General features: G+C 38.8%; 1 protein-coding gene across 3 annotated transcripts in view; it reads left to right on the forward strand.

The window, feature by feature from the left end:
- The window catches only part of LOC127983708 (chromatin-remodeling ATPase INO80), a 33,598-nt gene that overhangs the window by 563 nt on the left and 14,141 nt on the right, over positions 1-18,894 (forward strand). For 2 of the 3 annotated variants that reach the window (XM_052585955.1, XM_052585954.1), the window contains exons 2-27: positions 1,570-1,631; positions 1,731-1,897; positions 2,026-2,186; positions 2,481-2,548; positions 3,030-3,176; positions 3,268-3,388; positions 3,468-3,670; positions 3,774-3,827; positions 4,774-4,977; positions 5,068-5,263; positions 5,363-5,430; positions 5,526-5,735; positions 6,034-6,114; positions 6,814-6,909; positions 7,727-7,786; positions 8,134-8,276; positions 9,087-9,171; positions 9,253-9,370; positions 9,823-9,908; positions 10,013-10,180; positions 10,364-10,488; positions 11,007-11,074; positions 11,154-11,247; positions 11,429-11,624; positions 14,762-14,902; positions 16,945-17,170. In XM_052585955.1, the coding sequence (XP_052441915.1) occupies positions 1,755-1,897; positions 2,026-2,186; positions 2,481-2,548; positions 3,030-3,176; positions 3,268-3,388; positions 3,468-3,670; positions 3,774-3,827; positions 4,774-4,977; positions 5,068-5,263; positions 5,363-5,430; positions 5,526-5,735; positions 6,034-6,114; positions 6,814-6,909; positions 7,727-7,786; positions 8,134-8,276; positions 9,087-9,171; positions 9,253-9,370; positions 9,823-9,908; positions 10,013-10,180; positions 10,364-10,488; positions 11,007-11,074; positions 11,154-11,247; positions 11,429-11,624; positions 14,762-14,902; positions 16,945-17,170 (3,262 nt within the window). In that variant the 5' untranslated portion in view covers positions 1,570-1,631; positions 1,731-1,754. The remainder of the gene's footprint in view (positions 1-1,569; positions 1,632-1,730; positions 1,898-2,025; positions 2,187-2,480; positions 2,549-3,029; positions 3,177-3,267; positions 3,389-3,467; positions 3,671-3,773; positions 3,828-4,773; positions 4,978-5,067; positions 5,264-5,362; positions 5,431-5,525; positions 5,736-6,033; positions 6,115-6,813; positions 6,910-7,726; positions 7,787-8,133; positions 8,277-9,086; positions 9,172-9,252; positions 9,371-9,822; positions 9,909-10,012; positions 10,181-10,363; positions 10,489-11,006; positions 11,075-11,153; positions 11,248-11,428; positions 11,625-14,761; positions 14,903-16,944; positions 17,171-18,894) is intronic. The other variant, XM_052585956.1, reaches the window with a different exon arrangement.

Consider the following 18,894-nt stretch of genomic DNA (forward strand, 5'->3'; position numbering starts at 1 on the left):
ACATTGCAGCGGTGCTAACTAACAACATGTACAGTGACCCTGGATTCAGATTAACAAGCAGCACTGCGTTAGCTAAACCTAGCCAGTTTAGTGTGCTAGCTAAGCTAAGTCGGAAATAAAACATAAGCCTGTCAATAATATTTTGTGAACAGTAGGTTTACCTAAATTTCATAAGTCTTAAGACACATTGCACCGCTAACATTTCATCTTTATATAAAAGGTTACTACGCTCGTATGACTATCATCAGTGTGCGTTAGGTTTGTAAATTGTGTTGTCTCGTATGAAGAAACCTAAATTGACGAGTATTTGTTAGTAACACATGTGTTTATTGCTTGTATGATAATAGTTCCCCAGATATTAAAGGCAAATGTGTTGCCACACTATTGAAATGAGTGACTCATAGATTAGCCTTTGCTCTGTTTGTCATACTGCATCCAGGAAGTGGTCAAATGGGATACTAAACACTAACGTTAGTGGTGAGGCGCTTGCTTATGTTTTCAAAAACCTGTGCAAATGCACCAGTATTATTTGACGTGGAGTATCATGTTTGCTTTAGATTTGCAGTGGGTTGAATTACTACAAACATATATAAATCCTTTTACAGTGGTGCATTTTTAATAAAACATTGCCTATGTTTATATAAATACAACGTATATTTTGAGAGTTCACTAGTAGTTTTAAAAAGTGGATGTGAAAAGAACATTCACCCTATTTTCCATTTATCTATTTTTTTATTTTTTATGAACCCTTAATTTCAAGTGTATTAGTTCAGAATTCCCCAATGTAATATTAAACCATGCATCCATGTGCTTCATGTTTGTTAATTTTTAAAGTTGCAGTGATGTAGCAATAGATTTTTTTCTTCTGTATTTTTGACATACTGAGATTGTTGTTGCTACATTTTCTCAACATTAAAGACTCCATGAATTCACTTGATGTCACAAAAACATGATTTGCTACTTGGTCCTACTTATAAAAATCTTTTGTCTGTTTTTCTGTAATACTTGAATTGTGTAATACTTGTAAGAATTTTTTTTGTGGTCAGTAAGGTTTTTTTTTTTAAACATACTTTTTTTTTTTTTTTTTTTACCAGTCCCAAACTTTAATAAGAAAAATCTACTTTTCTTGAAATCTTTGAACAGATGCAAATCTGAAAAAAGTTCAGGCCAAGCCATTCATAAGTTTGTGTCCAGTTGATTCTGAACCTCACAAGGCTGTTTATCAGGTTGATTAGCTCCTCTGTTGGCCTACATCCACATCCAACAACAACAATGAAACAAATTCAGTATAACATCTCAGTATGCTCTCAATAAACCTGTCAGCTGTGTTAACCTCTATCCACTTCATTATCATCCAGCTACTGCCAGTATGCCATATGCATATGTATTTTTTTTACATTTATTTTTAATTTTTATTTAAAATTTGTTATGGTCATTAAGTTCTGAATATTTATTTATAAGCAATATTCTTATACTAAATGTGCAATAAATCTTACAGTGATTTTTTTTATATAAGAGCAGACAGGTTAATCAGTAAATAAGTCAATATCACATCCTTTTCTGTTTCAGATTAATCATTTCTGGGACACTCAATGTTGAAATCGTGAAATATGAAGTTTCGCTCTCGAAAGGTACGGTACTGTTCTATGACCTCGATTCAAAGCATTCAGATGATCTTCATAATCTCATTTAGAGTTTACCGACAAACACTTTCCATATTGTATTTGCAGTGATCGGGCCCTTAACCTCTACCTATGGCCTCAGAGCAGGATGGTGTGGGAGACACCACAAGCTCAAAGTTGGCCAAACCACTTCACCTGCAGTACCTTGAGCGATCCCTCCGGCTAGACACGTTCTTAAAGCAGACTGCTGCTGTGTTTAACCAGAATATTTCCAGGTCATTTGTTTTGCGTAGTTCGTTGTTTTGTTGTTTTTGAGTGTTTCTCCATTCCAATGAATGCACCGCAGCTTGGTGGTAAGGCCTGTGGTGGTTTGTTTACGGTTGTGTTTGTTACTCTATATCAGCGATGACAGCGATGATGGTTTGGGCGAGGGGTCTTCTCTGGCCTCGTCTAACCCACTGCTGGCAGTGAAAAAGGATCACATCAACCCTGAGAATGAGAGCAAGGACTTCTGCAGAGATAGAGAGGCAGAGTGTGGCACTCTCAATGGCGCTGTGCTGCAAGGTACAAGACATAAAAGAAAAAGTAGCCATGATATATAACATAAGAATGTCATTTTCTGTATATATTGCACTAATACCATTGATGTAGTACATTTTGTCTCATTGCTATGACAAAATTAGTAGTATTTGGCTGGTCATGGGATTAACATGGCAGCCTTTATTAAGCATTCCGATGTGTATATGGTTTTAAACATATTTTTATAAGTACTCTTCATTTATTTTGGAGTAGATGCTTTTAACGAGTAAAAAAAAAAAAAGACTGAGTTCACCTTAAACCCCAAACTGTCGTCCTCAGAGTACAGAGCTGACAAGGCCAGTCTATATAACTTCTCAAAACTGAAGAAAAGCAGGAAATGGCTAAAGGTAATGTATAGATACAACACTACCGTAATTCTGGGAAAACCTTTATCTAAAACCAACCCCAGCTTTAAAGAAGTCTGTTTCCGCCTCAAGAGTAAAATATAAAACCAGTGATTGCAATATAACATTTAAAAAAGTAAATAAAGGCACTTTGCAAAATATCAACTAACAGTTACAAGAAATAAAGTCATGATAAGTCAAAATTGTGAGAGTACTAGTAAGAGTAAAGTCACAATTAAAAGAAAGAAGTACACTCACAATATTGAGATACCAACTCTAAGAGGACAGGGGCGATTTTTATTTGTTTTTGCAGTTATGACAAAATGCAAATAAATTGCAGTAATAAGATATAAAATTTCAGTTGCTCTGAAGAGGAAACAGGTTTCCAGACTACTATTTGAACTGGCAAAATAAGAATTCTCCTTGTCAGTTGTGCCTGTCCTATAAGCATCCTGATGTCTGGGAGATTGTTTGTGAAATTCAGGGCATCCTGCTGAGCGATGAAACCACAGATTCCGATACCGACTCGGAGGATTCTGACTTCACAATGTCACGGGAAGAGCTCCAGGACATGCTGCGCCTGCACAAGTTCACCAAACTCCACCAGAGCAAGTTCCACTCTGACAGAGAGGTACGACCCACTTGCTGGGAAAGTCTGGGATAGTTGCCCCCGCATACATTGCTTCCTGGAACCAGTTGGTAATGTGTGTTTGTGTTCACAGCTGCAGCACTATCAACACTACAGCACAGGCCTCCTGTCCACTCAAGACCCATTCTACGAGCAGCAGCGCCACCTATTGGGCCTCAAGAAAAAGAAAATCAAGGAAGAGAAGAAATGTAAGGGTAAGCCTACAGAGCAAAAGAGGATGACAGTAGCTGTTTTCTGATCATTTGAATACTCATCCTTCTTCTGTTTTCCTAGCCAAGTTAAAAAAGATGAAAAAGAAGAAGAAAAGAGGAGAGGAGTTCTCTATGGAGGGTCGGCCACACGTTACAAAAATTTTTGCCAAGTTTTCTCATGATGCACCTCTTCCCATGATCAAAAAGAAGCACTTAACCATCGAGCAGCTCAATGCTCGCAGACGAAAGGTCTGGCTCACGATTGCCAAAAAAGAAATCCCAAAGGTGCAACCATTTTTCTTTGGAATCCCATTGAGCTTTGTGACATGCACGATATCCGTTTCTTCGGTTCTCCGCTTTAATCTAGGTTTTCATTGTCTCATTTCAGGCATTTAAACAGAAAGTCTCGGCAAGGAACTTTGTTTTATCCAATGCCAGAAAGGTAAGAGATGTTTATTTATTTTTTTTACATAACCTACCACTGGGGTTTAGAGAAGTCTCTCATGCTCACCAAGGCTGCATTTATTTGGGAAAAAAGTTAAATAATGTCATATTTTAAAATGTTATTTTTATATTTTGATGGTGTTACATAATCCTTCAAAAATCATTCTTGAATGCTAATTTGGTGCTCTAGAACCCTTTCTTATCATCAATATTGAAAACCGTTGTTGTACTTTACATTTTTTAACAAATTGAAATATTTGTCAGTTCTATTTAAAGGTGTATGTAAGTTTTTGACTCTACTAAAGCATAACATTACCAAAACATGTTTGCAGATAATTAAGAAACATGCTAAGTTAGCATACTTGTTTATCTGAAAAACAACAGTCAGTTATTCTCCTTTGAAAATATGCATTCCAGCCGGAATGTCGGTCTTTGTTTTGGTTTGTGAAACCCGCCCACTGCCAGTTTACCCAATTGTATTTCTGCACCCCGGGTTTCCAGTTGGTGGAAAACACAGCATATTTAATTTAATTCATCGTCAAGTGTGCTCGTTCCTGTCGGTGTGTCAATCTAGCAACCTGCGTGTCAACCTGCGTATCTGAGGAGGAGAGACCGGTGAAAAAAAAACCCTCTCCAATATTTAGAATTTGGACTGCAATACCTAATTCAACCACTCGGTGTCAATCCTACATACAGCACCTTTAATAAATATAAACTTATAAGATATATAAAATGTATGTAGTATGTAAATATATCTAAAGTATAAACAGAATTGATTTGAAATTGAAATCTTTACTTACACTTTTGATAAATTTAATTTTCAATTTAATTCAATGTAATTCCCCTCTGAATAAAATAAAAAAAAACTTACTGACCCTAAACATGTCACAAGTCAATATTTTGAGACAATCTGGTATAAAAACTGTATGTGTACACTTGTCCAGTTGGCCCACCAATGTATGCGTGAGGTCCGGAGGGCTGCGATCCAAGCACAGAAGAACTGCAAAGAGACTTTGCCGCGAGCACGCCGCCTCACCAAAGAAATGCTGCTGTACTGGAAGAAGTATGAGAAGGTGGAGAAGGAGCACCGCAAACGTGCTGAAAAAGAGGCTCTTGAGCAACGCAAACTGGATGAGGAGATGCGGGAGGTATCAGCAAATATGCACTAGAAATGATATTTCGCTGAGAATCACTTCCTAAATCATTTTCCTGACGGTTCTTCCTGTGTGTCCTATTAGGCTAAGCGTCAGCAGAGGAAGCTTAACTTCCTGATCACCCAGACAGAACTGTATGCTCACTTCATGGGGGGCAAGCAGAATGCTGGGGGAGACGGCACACAGGAGGAGATCCTACGCAAGCTGGATGACAACACCTCCCAACGGCAGATCGACATCGGTGGAGGGGTTTTGGTCAATGTCGGCCAGGAAGACTATGGTAAGATCTTATTCTTACCCACCCGGATAGATCTTATCAAAATGCCGATTACAATCATGTGCATTTTTAAATGTCAAATCTCATGCTGTCCTTTTGCAGATAGTGAATATTACAAGTCTCAGGCCCTTAAAAATGCAAAAGAGGCATACCAGATTCACCAGGCAAGAGTAAGTGTATTTTATACCTTTGATTTACATCATACATGTCTGTATGAATGAATTTCTGCTGGAAATTATTACATGTCCCTCTTTTTGTTGTATAGACTAGGTTGTTTGATGATGAAGCAAAGGACAGTCGCTGTGCCTCTCTGAATGCGGCTAGCGTGTCTGGCTCTGGCTTCGGCGAGAGCTACAGTTTGTCAAACCCATCTATTCAAGCAGGTGAAGACATCCCCCAGCCCACCATCTTCAATGGGAAACTTAAAGGCTACCAGCTCAAAGGCATGAACTGGCTGGCCAATCTTTATGAACAGGTGATTTTTGATGTTCTCTTATGTTTATTTCTATATACATAAGCGTTCAAATGTTTGGGTCAATAATAAATGACCGTAAACACATTCACACTGTGTTCTAATCATCAGAGAATCCTGAAAAAAATACATCATGCATGTATTGTTTATGCAGCATGACACTGATAATATAAAAAAAAAGTTTCTTGTTTTTTGATTAAAATAAATGTAGCCTTGGTTAGCGTAAGCGCATAATGACCCCAAAACCTTTGAACAGTAGTGTATTTGCCTGTGATCTTTAGGTGATTTTTGTCTCTTATAGGGCATTAATGGCATTCTGGCAGATGAGATGGGGCTTGGAAAGACGGTCCAGAGTATTGCTCTGCTGGCTCATCTGGCAGAGGTAAGGATTGATGTTCCAAGCTTTCTGAAGACATGCAGCACATTTGTTTGAGGAACAGACACTGAAAATCTTGGCATTCACTCTAGCTTTTCTTTACTGTTTTAGTATTATTAATACATTTACAGAGTTCCATAAATAACAAATAGTAGTACTGCTATTACGACTACTACTACTAATAATTTTTTTTAAAGCAAGTACATGTATATGCTCTCTCCATCCCTATTGTTTCGTCTTCAAGCCAACTGATTTCACTTGAAAGATACTGTATTTCCCAATCTTCCAGGTCTTTCAGGTCGAAAATCTGGAAAAGGTTTATTTTCTGGGAATAAAACAACCAGGATTTTAAAAGAAAACATTTGTCGGTTCTGATTCAGTGCTATCATATTCTTTTCTCCCAAACAAACCCCTGACACGACAAATCAGGTTTTTGGCATCAGTGTGAACCCTCCAGCTGTCTCCGCTGCTCTCTGTGACTTCCAGGGCTTGTGAAAAGAGGAGGATGCAGAGTTTTGGTATTTGATATGAAAGTGTAGCGCTGTGGGCCCATAGGAAGCCATGGTAGCATGTTACCTCGTTCTTCAGTTGTTTCCTGCTTGACCCCTCTCTCCTCTCTCTTTCGTTCCCACCATCTCTGTCCCCTCCCCCTCCGCTGTCCGCACCTGTTTAGCTTATTTTGTGTTCGTGTGCTCTATCTGACAGAGGGAAAACATCTGGGGACCCTTCTTGATCATCTCCCCAGCCTCAACACTCAACAACTGGCATCAGGAGTTCTCTCGCTTTGTCCCCAAATTCAAGGTGAGTGTGACAGCTGTGCAGGGAAACACCTGTAGCCGTGGAATCCTTTTTACCGCTCTCTCTTTCAGTGTCCCTCACTGTGTCAAATGTTTTATAAACCCATTGAACTATGTCTATTTTCAGAACAATGGAAAAAGTGTTTTTTTTTGCTTATGTTTGCTGTAAGGAAACGCATGACAGATTACTGCACTTCTGGTCAGACTTTTGTAATCCTTAGGGGGCAGTGTTGTATCATTTATAGCGTGTTCCACTAATATCAGCAACCTAAATATTCATTTCCCTGCAAGTCAGACTAAACCTCACAAATCATCTGAATCTGAAATCCCAGCCAGAAAAACTTTAGGAATATCGGAGGGCTGAGCAATAATTATTTCTTTTTGTTGGCCTGGTAAGGCCAGTTGTTCGGGTTAATACTTGCCCTGCCAATGTTTTTACTGGCCCTGCCACAATTTATTTTTAGCGGCATATTTTTGTGTGTCAGAAGGAAATGTTTTTCATTAAATGCTTGTTTTTGTTTTATATTAAAATCTAGATACAAAAAGTAATGCATCATGTTTTTTAATTTGTGTAATAACTGGAACTTATAGAAATATAATGATAAATTAAAATCCATACTTTTACTTTCTCATTCGTGCCTGGGTTAATCAGTCTATTCTTCTTGTAGAGCCCTAAATAAGTCATGTAATACACCTTGTATATACGATTATGAAAAGTATACACATATATATTTTTTTAGTTTTACATTTCATCAGGCTGAGACAAATTTATTTAAATAATATTTCTTAGAATTGCAATTTTGTCTCATTCTGTCTTGCAGGTGTTGCCATACTGGGGGAATCCTCACGATCGTAAAGTTATTAGAAAATTTTGGAGCCAGGTAAACATTTCATAAGAATATTGCTCAATACTGGGGGAATCCTCACGATCATAAAGTTAATAGAAAATATTGGAGCCAGGTAAACATTTATGAGAATACTGCTCTAAAACATAGATCTTGAAGTGTGCTCCTGGGTACCCACTGTCCTGCAGAGTTCAGTTCCAACCCGTCTCAAAAACACCTGAACCAGCGAAGCAAGGTCTTCAGGATCACTTGAAAAGTCCCAGGCCAGGACTTTGCAGGACAGTGGGTTCCCAGGAGCAGGGTTGAAGACCTATGCTCTAAAATATCAGATAAATTGAAATCGACTACTTGAACCATGTTTTATCCCTTTTTGGCTTCTGTAGAAAACTCTTTATACCCAGAATGCACCGTTTCATGTGGTCATCACCAGTTATCAACTGGTAGTACAGGATGTAAAGTATTTCCAGAGGGTGAAATGGCAGTATATGGTTCTGGATGAGGCCCAGGCACTGAAAAGCAGCACCAGGTAATAAGCACTCGATTAATACTCTTAATAGCAGTTTTTCAGACGTTTACTTTACACACATACACTATTTGTATACATGTAGCACTATATGTAAATCATTTCTGGAATAATAAGATGATTGAATGCAAAGCATATAGGATTATTACACACAAACAAATCTTGACAAAAAAAAATTGGAAAACAATATTTTAAAATGTTTGGGGACTGACTCTAGCACTTGCCACACTGCTGAAAATCTTAAAATGGCCAAGTATAGGCAGTCAATCTATGTATTTTCTTGCAAATAAAGCTCCAAGGTCTGTTTGTCTCACTGGTATGTATCCTAAGTTGAACCTTTAAACAAGGGTAAAAGATCTTATAAAAAGCTCCAGATGCTCCAGGGAGTCTCCAGTACTGGTGCATCTCAGATGTTCCATGTCCCTGTCCTCACAGTCAGTTTAGCGACACTATGTCTGGACTGGAACCCTTCAGAGAACGATGGCCTCTCGAGCTCTGAGTGTGAGTTTGTGCCTCTCTGGAGATGACAGCACATGTGCCAGCAGCTTCTGTTGTGGTGGACCATGATTTATTGCCCAATCAGAGTCTCAACGGGCAGTCAGAGTGGCTTTCATGAGCCCTTAAGTCTCTAAAGTCCCCATAATCAATGAAAGACTTAACCGAGTCTGAGAAATGAGCTCCGAAGAAAATACCTGTGGGATTCAGAGTTCAGCAGTGAGTGTTGATGTCACGTCGAGGGTTGTATCCTCCGTTAACCTCAGCTTGCTGCTTGCTTGGGAGGTCTTAGTAGCTGTGTCTGGGTATTCTTGGCAGTGTCCGATGGAAGATTCTCCTTCAGTTCCAGTGCAGGAACCGCCTTCTGCTAACAGGGACGCCGATCCAGAACACAATGGCAGAAGTGAGTGCATTCATGCGATACCTTGTTTGAGAGTCCACATGTGCGAAAAGAAAAACCTGACATTGTTGTTCTTCCTCTCAGTTATGGGCCCTGCTTCATTTCATCATGCCGACTTTATTTGACTCTCACGAGGAGTTCAACGAGTGGTTCTCCAAAGACATCGAGAGTCATGCTGAAAACAAATCTGCTATCGATGAAAGTCAGTCAACTCTTGTGTTTATTTCTTTTAAGTTGTTGTTTACTGCTCATTTGATCTCCAAGTAGGATACAATATGTGTTAGGGTGGGACGATGTAGTCAAATAAATAATAATAAAAAAAAAGTTTGTCAAGGCAAATGTAGATGTTGATGTGGGAAAGACAGGATAGAAAGTCTGAAGTAGATTTAAAAGCTTAAAGTCCAAAAGTTTTCAGTTTGAAGTAGTTTTAAAAGACATCCTCATCTGTTCTTCATCTAGCCTATCATCATTTTGCTAGCATATTTTAGCCCGTTGAATGTTTTGCTTGCATCTACTCTGTTCTAAGCTAGTCAAGAACAGTTTGTTGGTTTCTCAAGCCAACATAATTCATTTATTCTATATTATTTGGGATTTCAGACGCAATATAATTTGATTCTGTCGTTTGACCTGATTTATCGTGGTTTACCCTTTCAGACCAACTTTCCAGATTGCACATGATCCTAAAACCTTTTATGCTGCGCAGAATAAAGAAGGATGTGGAGAACGAGCTCTCTGACAAGGTGGTGTCTTACAGCCTCTCAGTCGAAATTATGCTTTCATACCTAAAATGTGTATGTGTGTAATATTTATGTTGCTTTTTAAAAAAATAAAACCTGCTTCTCAGATTGAAATCCTGACGTACTGCCAGCTGACCAGCAGACAGCGGCTGCTCTACCAGGCTCTAAAGAACAAGATCTCCATCGAGGACCTGCTGCAGTCGTCAATGGGCACGGCCCAGCAGGCTCACAGCACCACCAGCAGCCTCATGAACCTTGTCATGCAGTTCAGGAAGGTGAGGCCGGGTTGGATAGCTTTAAAGGGATAGTCCACCCAAAAATGAAAATTTGGTGAGTATATTATGACAGAATATTTTGGGTGGACTATCCCTTTAAAGCCTGTGTGACCTTTTAAACTCTTACTGTGTATAGAGTGAAGAGCTGCTGTTTTTAAAACATGTTTTTCTCAACTTAAAAAGGTTTGTAACCACCCAGACCTATTTGAGCGTCAGGAGATACGTTCGCCTTTCCACATGTCCCTGAAGCCCTTCATCATGTCCAAATTTCTTTTCCGACACGCCATGTCTGACCACGGAAAGACCAAGTGAGTTGATCTCAGTGTAGCTCCCAGGTTCACTGTACCTTCCATAAGGCCTGTTCACACCAATGATAATAACTATAACCACTTCAATTCTGTAAGAATATGAAAGTCCACACCACAAATACAAATACACAAATATTGTTGGAATAAAGAACAATATATATATGTTTTACCAGCTAATGAATGCTAAAAAAACATTGTCAGCTTATCAGAACATTTAAAGCAGCAGCCAGCAGACAACATACAGTTGTGCTCAAAATTAGTCATTTTGATCAAAAAAGTCTGAGAAAATATATCTCCATTGGAGACGGTCCCTGCTAGAAACTTTTGATGGGCTGTGGAAATGTATTTTCAGTCTTCTTTGATCATCTTTACCATGGGTATGAATGATTTTGACTGTAATCTATAGTTTTTGTTACAGTTCTTTGTAGGTATTATGCTTTGTGAACAAACCTTTAGGGTGATTCTTAACCAAATGGTCTTTTTTTAATCATTGTTTTATTTATTCTCTCACTTCTCAGGCTGAAGCAGACTTTGCTCTCTCCGTTCTCTGCTCAACACATTCAACAGTCCCTGTTTCACCGAAAAAGTCAGTCTCTTTTATTCAACAATTATATTTCGATTTTGTAAACTTATCTAATTTGTGATCCTATGTTCAACTGATACAGCTGACGATGAAGGCAGCAGCTATTCTTTCCTTCGTTTCATCGATGTGTCTCCTGCTGAGATGTCCAACATCATGCTTCAGGGGACTCTAGCGAGGTAAGTTAGATAACAGGACAGTTCACTTAATATATCAATAAGAATCTGATTATTGCCACACTTGAGATGCATAGCTGAGTGCATTAAGGTGAGATTTGGGTCCATTTCATCATGTTCATTGTTTTCTATGGCAAGCAAAAGCAACTTAAAGAGCTGATGATAAAATCTCCTCTTTTCTCAGGTGGTTAGCTCTGTATCTGTCCTTCAAATCGGCCTACCGGCTCCACCACAGCCGCCTGTGGGATGAAGAGGTGCAGGAGAACGAGGCTAAAGGGAGAGCCCGGTTAGGCAAGCGGTTTCTTTCACACAGAGATCTCATCCTGTGGCTTAACCAGCCAACATCTTACCCAAATGTCCACAGGAGTCCTGTTCTACAGGTAAGCTCTGTCGTTCTTTTTCTTGCTTTGTCATATGACTGTATATTTACCAGTTGCCTAAATCACCATTTGTTAATGGTAAAGGTCCCACTCGAACTAAGATGATAGACCTCAATTTTCTGATTACATTTTAAAGATAATTAATATAAATAAATTTAAATAATTCCCTTTTTGCTGAGTTTGCTGAGGCTTTTCCTATTAGAGAAGGTTTGCCATATGCTGTCCTTTGTAAGTGTTCTTCTCTCAGAACCGTGACAGATACCAAAAGTATCTGTTTTTTTTTTTTGGAATGCCGTGATGCATGAGTTTTTGTGAGACAGAAGATGTGAGGGTAAGATGTATGCATAGAAAAACATATGAAAAGCAGTACAGTGGAATGCAAAAATTGCCTTCTGTGTGAACGTCCCCTAGACTTCTCATTATTGGAATACGATCTCGTTGAAAGGTACATCCAAAAATAATAAGTAATGGATATTTCTCAGGCATAACTCAAAAGACACTGTGGAAAAGACTTGCTTCTAGATGTCTAGTTATCATGAAAATCTTCCAAAGATTTGATCGCACAAATTTTGGCGTATTTGTTCGTCCATCCACCGTTTTGGAGTTTATGTGTGAGTGCACAGGTCTACTCTTGCTTTGGGTTACCCCACCGAACCAGATTAAATAACCCTCATCTTTCATTAGCGGCTAAGGCTCGTATTTCGTTGTGGAAACCTATTTCTACTCACCCACGAATCTCTCCAGTGTTGCTGTATATCAAATGCTGATGGGAATATCAAAGGTCCAAACTGATTAGCGGGGAAAGGAAAGACCATAGAGGAAGTGATGCTGGATGTCCCAGTCCAGAAGCTACAGTGTCGTCCCCTGGAGGCCAAACAGCGGCAAGGGTTAACCTGCAGTTTGGCTTGCTGGCGTGCGTTCAGGCTACGGTCAGGGGAAGCTGTGTTCAGAAGGTGCTGACTGAGGTGTAATATTATCCACTTCCCACTACAGCTTTTATACCACACAAGCGTCTCCTAGCTCCACTGGGGCATGGATGGGGAACACGACACCACAACAGTCAGCTCCCCGTTTGGACTGGCCCATATCGAGCACTCGGAGGCCTGCCGTTGCACTTGTAAAGAACCTTAAACTATACTAACTAGTGACAAAAGTGAAAGCACCTGCCTTTTTCTACTGTTTCAGATCTGCCCCAGGCACAATTTGAAGCAGTTCAGTTTTCTCCAAACATTGCAACATATTGCCATTTTGAGTTGTAAACCAAGAAACTCTCTAAAACTGATTCCCAGTCTCTAAATGTGAGCTGAATGTGAACCGAGGGATCCTCGTCTCTGTGCAGATGTGTTTGTATCCGTCAGTGAGGGCTCTGGATGCTGGATCATATTGACACCTCATCTGTGTTTGTACGGTCACTCTCACTGACGTCCTGGCAAGAGTTTGAAGCCTGTGCTTTATGAAACGAGACTCAAGCACTCCTGCTGACACTGGCCTACAGCACAGCTCTTTCTTTCTTTCTTTGTAATCCTCTTGGTCCATTTTGATCCTTTCAGTAATACTTTTTTTTCTTTCTCTTTCATGTTTTATATTATTTGTTGTTTTCCGGCGTGCTTTTTCTTTTGTTGGTTCATTTATTATTTTTTGTTGGCTTTTTTGTTCTCTCATTTTATTATTGCTGTTTATGTGTTCTTTCACACTCCCTCTTTTTAATTATTTTTTTCATGTTTCATCTTGACTTTATTCTGTTTTTTTAATTCTTTCCTGCACTCTTCTATTTTTTCATTGATAACCCACTTTTAATTTCTTCTTTCTTTCTTTCTTTCTTTCTTTCTTTCGCTATTTGTTCTCTCATTTTATTAATGCTGTTTATTTGTTCTTTCACTCTCTCTGTTTTTGTTCTTTCAATTTAGCTTTCCTATAAATTATTTTTAAGAATTTTTTTGTTTTTGTTTAGAATTTTACATTTTCTTGCTTTTTTGTGCTTTTTTTTCCTGTACTCACTCTTTGCTTCTTTAATTTTTTTTCTCCTATTTTTCTTGACTTTATCTTTGTTTCTGTTAATTTTTTCTTGCACTCTTCCATTCTTTTATTTCTCCTCCCTTTTCCCATTTCTTCATTCTTTTAGTTATTGCTGTCGTTTTGCTTGCTTTTACTTTCTCAAGTTTCTTTCTTTCTTTCTTTCTCTCTTTCTTTCTTTCTTTCTTTCTTTCTTTCTTTCTTTCTCTGTTTTTTGTTTGTTTTTCTTGTATTATTGTTTTCTTGCTTGCTTATTATGATTTCTTAAAAAAATAAATAAATGTATTAATTTTCTCTGCTTTATGTTCTTTTTATTTTATTGTTGTTTATTTGTTCTTTCATCCTCCCTCTTTTTGTTCTTTAATTTTTGCTTTCCTGTGATTTATTAATTAGTTTTTTTTATCCCCTATTCTTCCATCTTGACTTTATTTTTGTTCCTCTGTTCTTTTATTCTTTCTTGCACTCTTCCAATCTTTCATTTCTGCTCTCTTTGTCCACTCCTTTGTTCTTCTAATTATTTGTGTTGTTTTGCTTGCATTTGCTTTTTTTCTTTCCTTTCTCACTCCTTCTTTCTTGGTTTTTCTCACCTTCTCTTTTTTTCTTTCTCTCTCTCTCTCTCTCTCTCTCTCATCACATGTCTTTCACACCTCATCCATCATTAGCTCACAGCCTCCTCTAAATGAAGTTGACATGTCTGTTTATTCTGGTCAGTTTTGTGGATGCAGACAGGAAACAGGCAGATATATAGGCTGGTCTTTATGATTCATGTGGGTCATTAGAGCTGTTTTGACCGTGACCTCGTCTGGACGTCTGTTACCACTGTGGTCTCATTTAGGGTATCACTTCTGCTCAGTGTGACCCCTTGACTTGTGACAAATGGAGCTGATGAGATGGGAGTTGGGTTTCCATTAGATTAGGAGTAACTCGTTGTAGAGAGTAGTAATATCACTAGGAGGTGCTGCAGGCCCATTTACTCCTTTGTGATAAATTTACACTTTGTGCAGAATAATGTCCATCCTCACACACACACACACACACTCACTCATTCATTCATGTTGACGTTTTGACAGTATGTGATTTAGTAGGGTGTAATATGCTACACTAACTCTCTTTCTTTCCTGCAGGATTTGGTGTTTACGTCCACAGGGTCTTCGGTGATCTGTCACACTGACGTGGTCATCCATAGCAGACGCTCATTTACTCAAACCTTCAGACCATGCCAGCCTACCCAGCCACCCAAGTTTTTACTCACCGTCACACCCAGGGTGAGAAACACACAGCCTTTCCCTCCACAAACATCTAAGTAGACCATATTGATTGGCAGAACTTTCACTCAGTTTAGCAGTTTGAAATAAATCCAGATTTCTATACGTAGTAACTCAGTTTTCAGTATCCAGTAACGGTTTGGCAAAAGTCTGCTGAGGGTGGTCAGATGCTGACAGGGATCTCCCGCTGTCTCAGAAACAAACTTGCTATCCGAAATGAAAGACTTGTTCTCTGTGTGGCCCTCAGTACAAGCCTGGTTTATTTATCCTCTTTGACCTCCTGACAGATCTTCTGCTCAGCTGATCATGACCCCGGTGGAGAGTAACCAAACAACACAAGCCCACCAGTGAGAAATCAGAGCTCTTGGTTAAGGGCTGCTTCTCTGGCTGTGAACACACAGCCCATCAAAAACCACACCGCCATTTGGGATACTCGCAAACTTGGGGAAATTATCGAGATATTTTGAATTAACATGTTTGGTACTAAAGGAAACATGCTAGTTGAGACTGACAACATTATTTGCTCATTTGCTTCAAGATCAGTATTCCTGTCAAACAATTATAGCCAAAATATCTGAGTGGTTTTCAGATCTTTTTAGATTGATAAAGAAAATCTCAAACAATTACATATACTTTAGTCTTACTACTACTTCATCTTCTTCTTCTTATTATTATTATTATTATAAAAGCCAAATTATTTTGATTAATTAGTCTATTGATACAATTTTTATTCTCCTTTTTTATTTTTTATAAATATAATTTTATTTCTACAATAATATTATAATATGAGTTTACATATTTTAAGTAGATTTTATAGTTATTTACATATATTTTATAGTATTTTATTTTATAAAACTAATAACGTTATAATTCTTCTATATTTGTATTCTGCTTATTTAATTATGATATTATAATTTGATATGTTTTATTCACTCAGTTTTCTTCCTCGTTTTCCCGGTTTGAACCTCCACTCTTTTTCGAACCCTAACAGTGAGCCACCTTTTAAACCTGAGACAATTTGATCTTTTATCAAATGCCAGTTTGATCAGAATCTCTTTCAAGCCCTTAAGCCTAACCGTAACCCTAAACCTAATCTGAAAATCTGATTGGTGGATAGGAAGGTTGTTTCAGATCCAACAAAAGACGGTGAGCCAGGAAAATGTCCTACTTACGCTAGTCAAGATATTAATCTTTTATACGTGATCAGTGGGGTTGTACTGAATCATATCTGTAACGCTAATGGTACAGTCATGTATGAGAAACTGTTCTTTTCTCCCCAACATCTGCTGTTAACTGTTCTCTGTGTTATCCCAGCCCCGAGTCGGGATTGTGTCTGGCCTCATGGGTACGATGTGAGAACTGGCACCGCGTTGGCACTGGCCCCTAGGCACCAGGGGCATATGGGCACTGTGGGAAAGTGATAAGATAGATTAGTAGCCTTTCTTCTCTATATTCATGAGGGACTCTTGACCCTGTTGGCTTTTTATGGCCACATCTGCGTGTTCGTGCTCCTATTGGTCAGCTGTTCGCTGCAAAACTGGAAGCCCGGCCAAAGCTGAGCTGTTTTTCATCAGAGATAAGAATGAAAGGAAGATAATATCATCCGCTTGTCAGCACGCCATAAAATTCTTCATAAAACTGAAAGAGGGATAAAGAGAGAGGGAGAGGGAGAGAAAAGAAATGGCCAGTGGAAAGGGGTTGTGAGCGGTGTGATTCACTACAGGAAATGGTCATCTGTTACTCAAAGGCCTGTTAGCGCTGTTAGCACCGCTGACCTCTGCCACGCTTTCCTGCCAGAGCCGCGGGGTTCGAACAAAATGTCAGAAAGACAGGGTTGTGCGTGCCTGTGTGTGTGTGTGTGTGTGCAAGTTCGACAACTGGAAACGATTGTTCTCCCCCCTTAAGCTCCAATTTGTTTGGTGTTTCTTAGCGATAAAAAGACTGAATACTGGGAAATGGATGCCAATTATCTGGAGGAATGACACTTTGATAGTGTAAACAGCCTCGGGGGTGTTGACTAAGGGATTTTCTTCTTTCCCTAGGTGACTTCAGTTCCCATGGAACGCTACTGTGTGGATCGCAGTGCCGAGTATGAATGGAGGTTAATACGAGATGGAGGGAGTCTCATTGCCAAGCAGTGCTTCCTGTACGGATCCCCCGAGCTGGCTAGCGCCTGGGCTCCACGCTCGCAGGCCTTCCTCCCTCAGAGCCCAGGGGGCGTCATGTCCCTGCAGCAAAGACACGGCTGGTCCTTCATTAGGATCCCAGGTAGGTGAAATCCTGGGTGGGAGTTAGCATGCGTGCATGCAGGTTTGTTTATGTTTGCTCGTGTGTAAAAGCAGTCGAGAGGTACTTCATTTTTCCAAGACGTTTGTATCCGGCTATTGTCCTTGCAAAGACATTTTTATTTAAGACAAAGGACTTTCTCACGTTCATTGGTTTGTTCATAAATGTTTCAAATGTCTCGAGAGGAAGTCTACATTTTATTGAAAGTTATAATGCCCTCAGAAGCGACAACTCCCTCCTTTAGACCAAACACAAACCAGAGAACTGTGTCTCAGCTCCTTATGGCAAGCCTTCAGGCCCTGAGGGACACCATGGCACCGCTGTGCTCTGGGGCCAAAGTGCACTTCAATCAAAGAAAACTGGCTAAAAACGAGATGGAGACCCATGGGAGAGTGCTGGAGGTCATGGAAGAGGCCATGTCTGAGGGCCGGTGCACCGAAGTCATGATCACTGTTTTGGCACCAACGCACAGCCATTCGTCACATGTATAGCATGGCAGTGCGATAGGAGTAGTGCCAGGCGATACTTAGACTTCATTAGCAGATAAGACTGATTTTTGCATCAGCCTGTTGTGTGATTTGCGTGTAGGCGTGTGTTTGTGTGCGCGTTCCAGTGTAATTGCTGGGAGCAGACTGGGGAAGAGAAAGAGGTCTGGGAGTGCTTGTGAAGTTGGGAGGGGGGACAAAGCAAGGAAGTTGGACTATTGGACATTGTTTCTGCACAGCGTTAGGTAAGCGCTTTGAAAGTGTATGTGTGTGTATCACTGTGAATGTTCATTCACAGGCTTAAGGTGTTTCAGGGCGCACTTTTCCCATTTTCTCAGAGTCATACTGTACCCAGGGAAGGAAATGACACAAGACTGGGTAAGAGTCATTGAAGTATGCTGGCGGTCCCGCCACTGGCTCATGCAATTGAAAGTCTACATCTACATATAGAGACTGATGGAGGATTTATGAGCAATGACTGGATACTGTGTAATTAATTATAGGGTAATACATTGGGTAACATATATATATATATATATATATATATATATATATATATATATATATATATATATATATATATATATATATATATATATATATATATATATATATATATATATATATATATATATATAAATTTATTATTGTCTTTTTTCCCATTTTTAATGTTATTTATAATGTAAAAAAAACCTTTTAATATATATCGAAATCAGATTGTTGCTGTATTTGTAAATTTGTAACTTAAAATGCCAAATAAAAAAAATGACTAAGTTATATAGGTCAGGTGTTCATAAATGGTGGTAGGGGGTCATAAATAATTCAAAATAAGCTTACAGTAAATGAAGAAACATCAGATTAATATAAATAAGAAAATAATTTAGTGAATAAATAAATACAGTTCTATAACAGTATAGTATTATAATGAGTAGAAAGAAACATAATAGACACATTCTTTAGGCATATTTATTAGTTTTCCAAAGGGTTGTTGGGTGTTTATAAAAAACTATAGAAATGTCTTTTGATTTTGAGGATTTAGGTTTTGAGGATTTGATGATGATATTTGGGTGTCTGACATCTTAAATTGAAAACCCTTGATTGAATGAATTATATCATCACAGATATTTTTGAGTTGTATAATAAAATGAAATAAAAGTCAGGATGATTACTTTATCATTTCATATATGTAAATAAGAATAGGAATAGTAGAAGATTATATAT

The sequence above is a fragment of the Carassius gibelio genome, chromosome B20 (assembly GCF_023724105.1).
Source record: "Carassius gibelio isolate Cgi1373 ecotype wild population from Czech Republic chromosome B20, carGib1.2-hapl.c, whole genome shotgun sequence".
NCBI lineage: Eukaryota > Metazoa > Chordata > Actinopteri > Cypriniformes > Cyprinidae > Carassius > Carassius gibelio.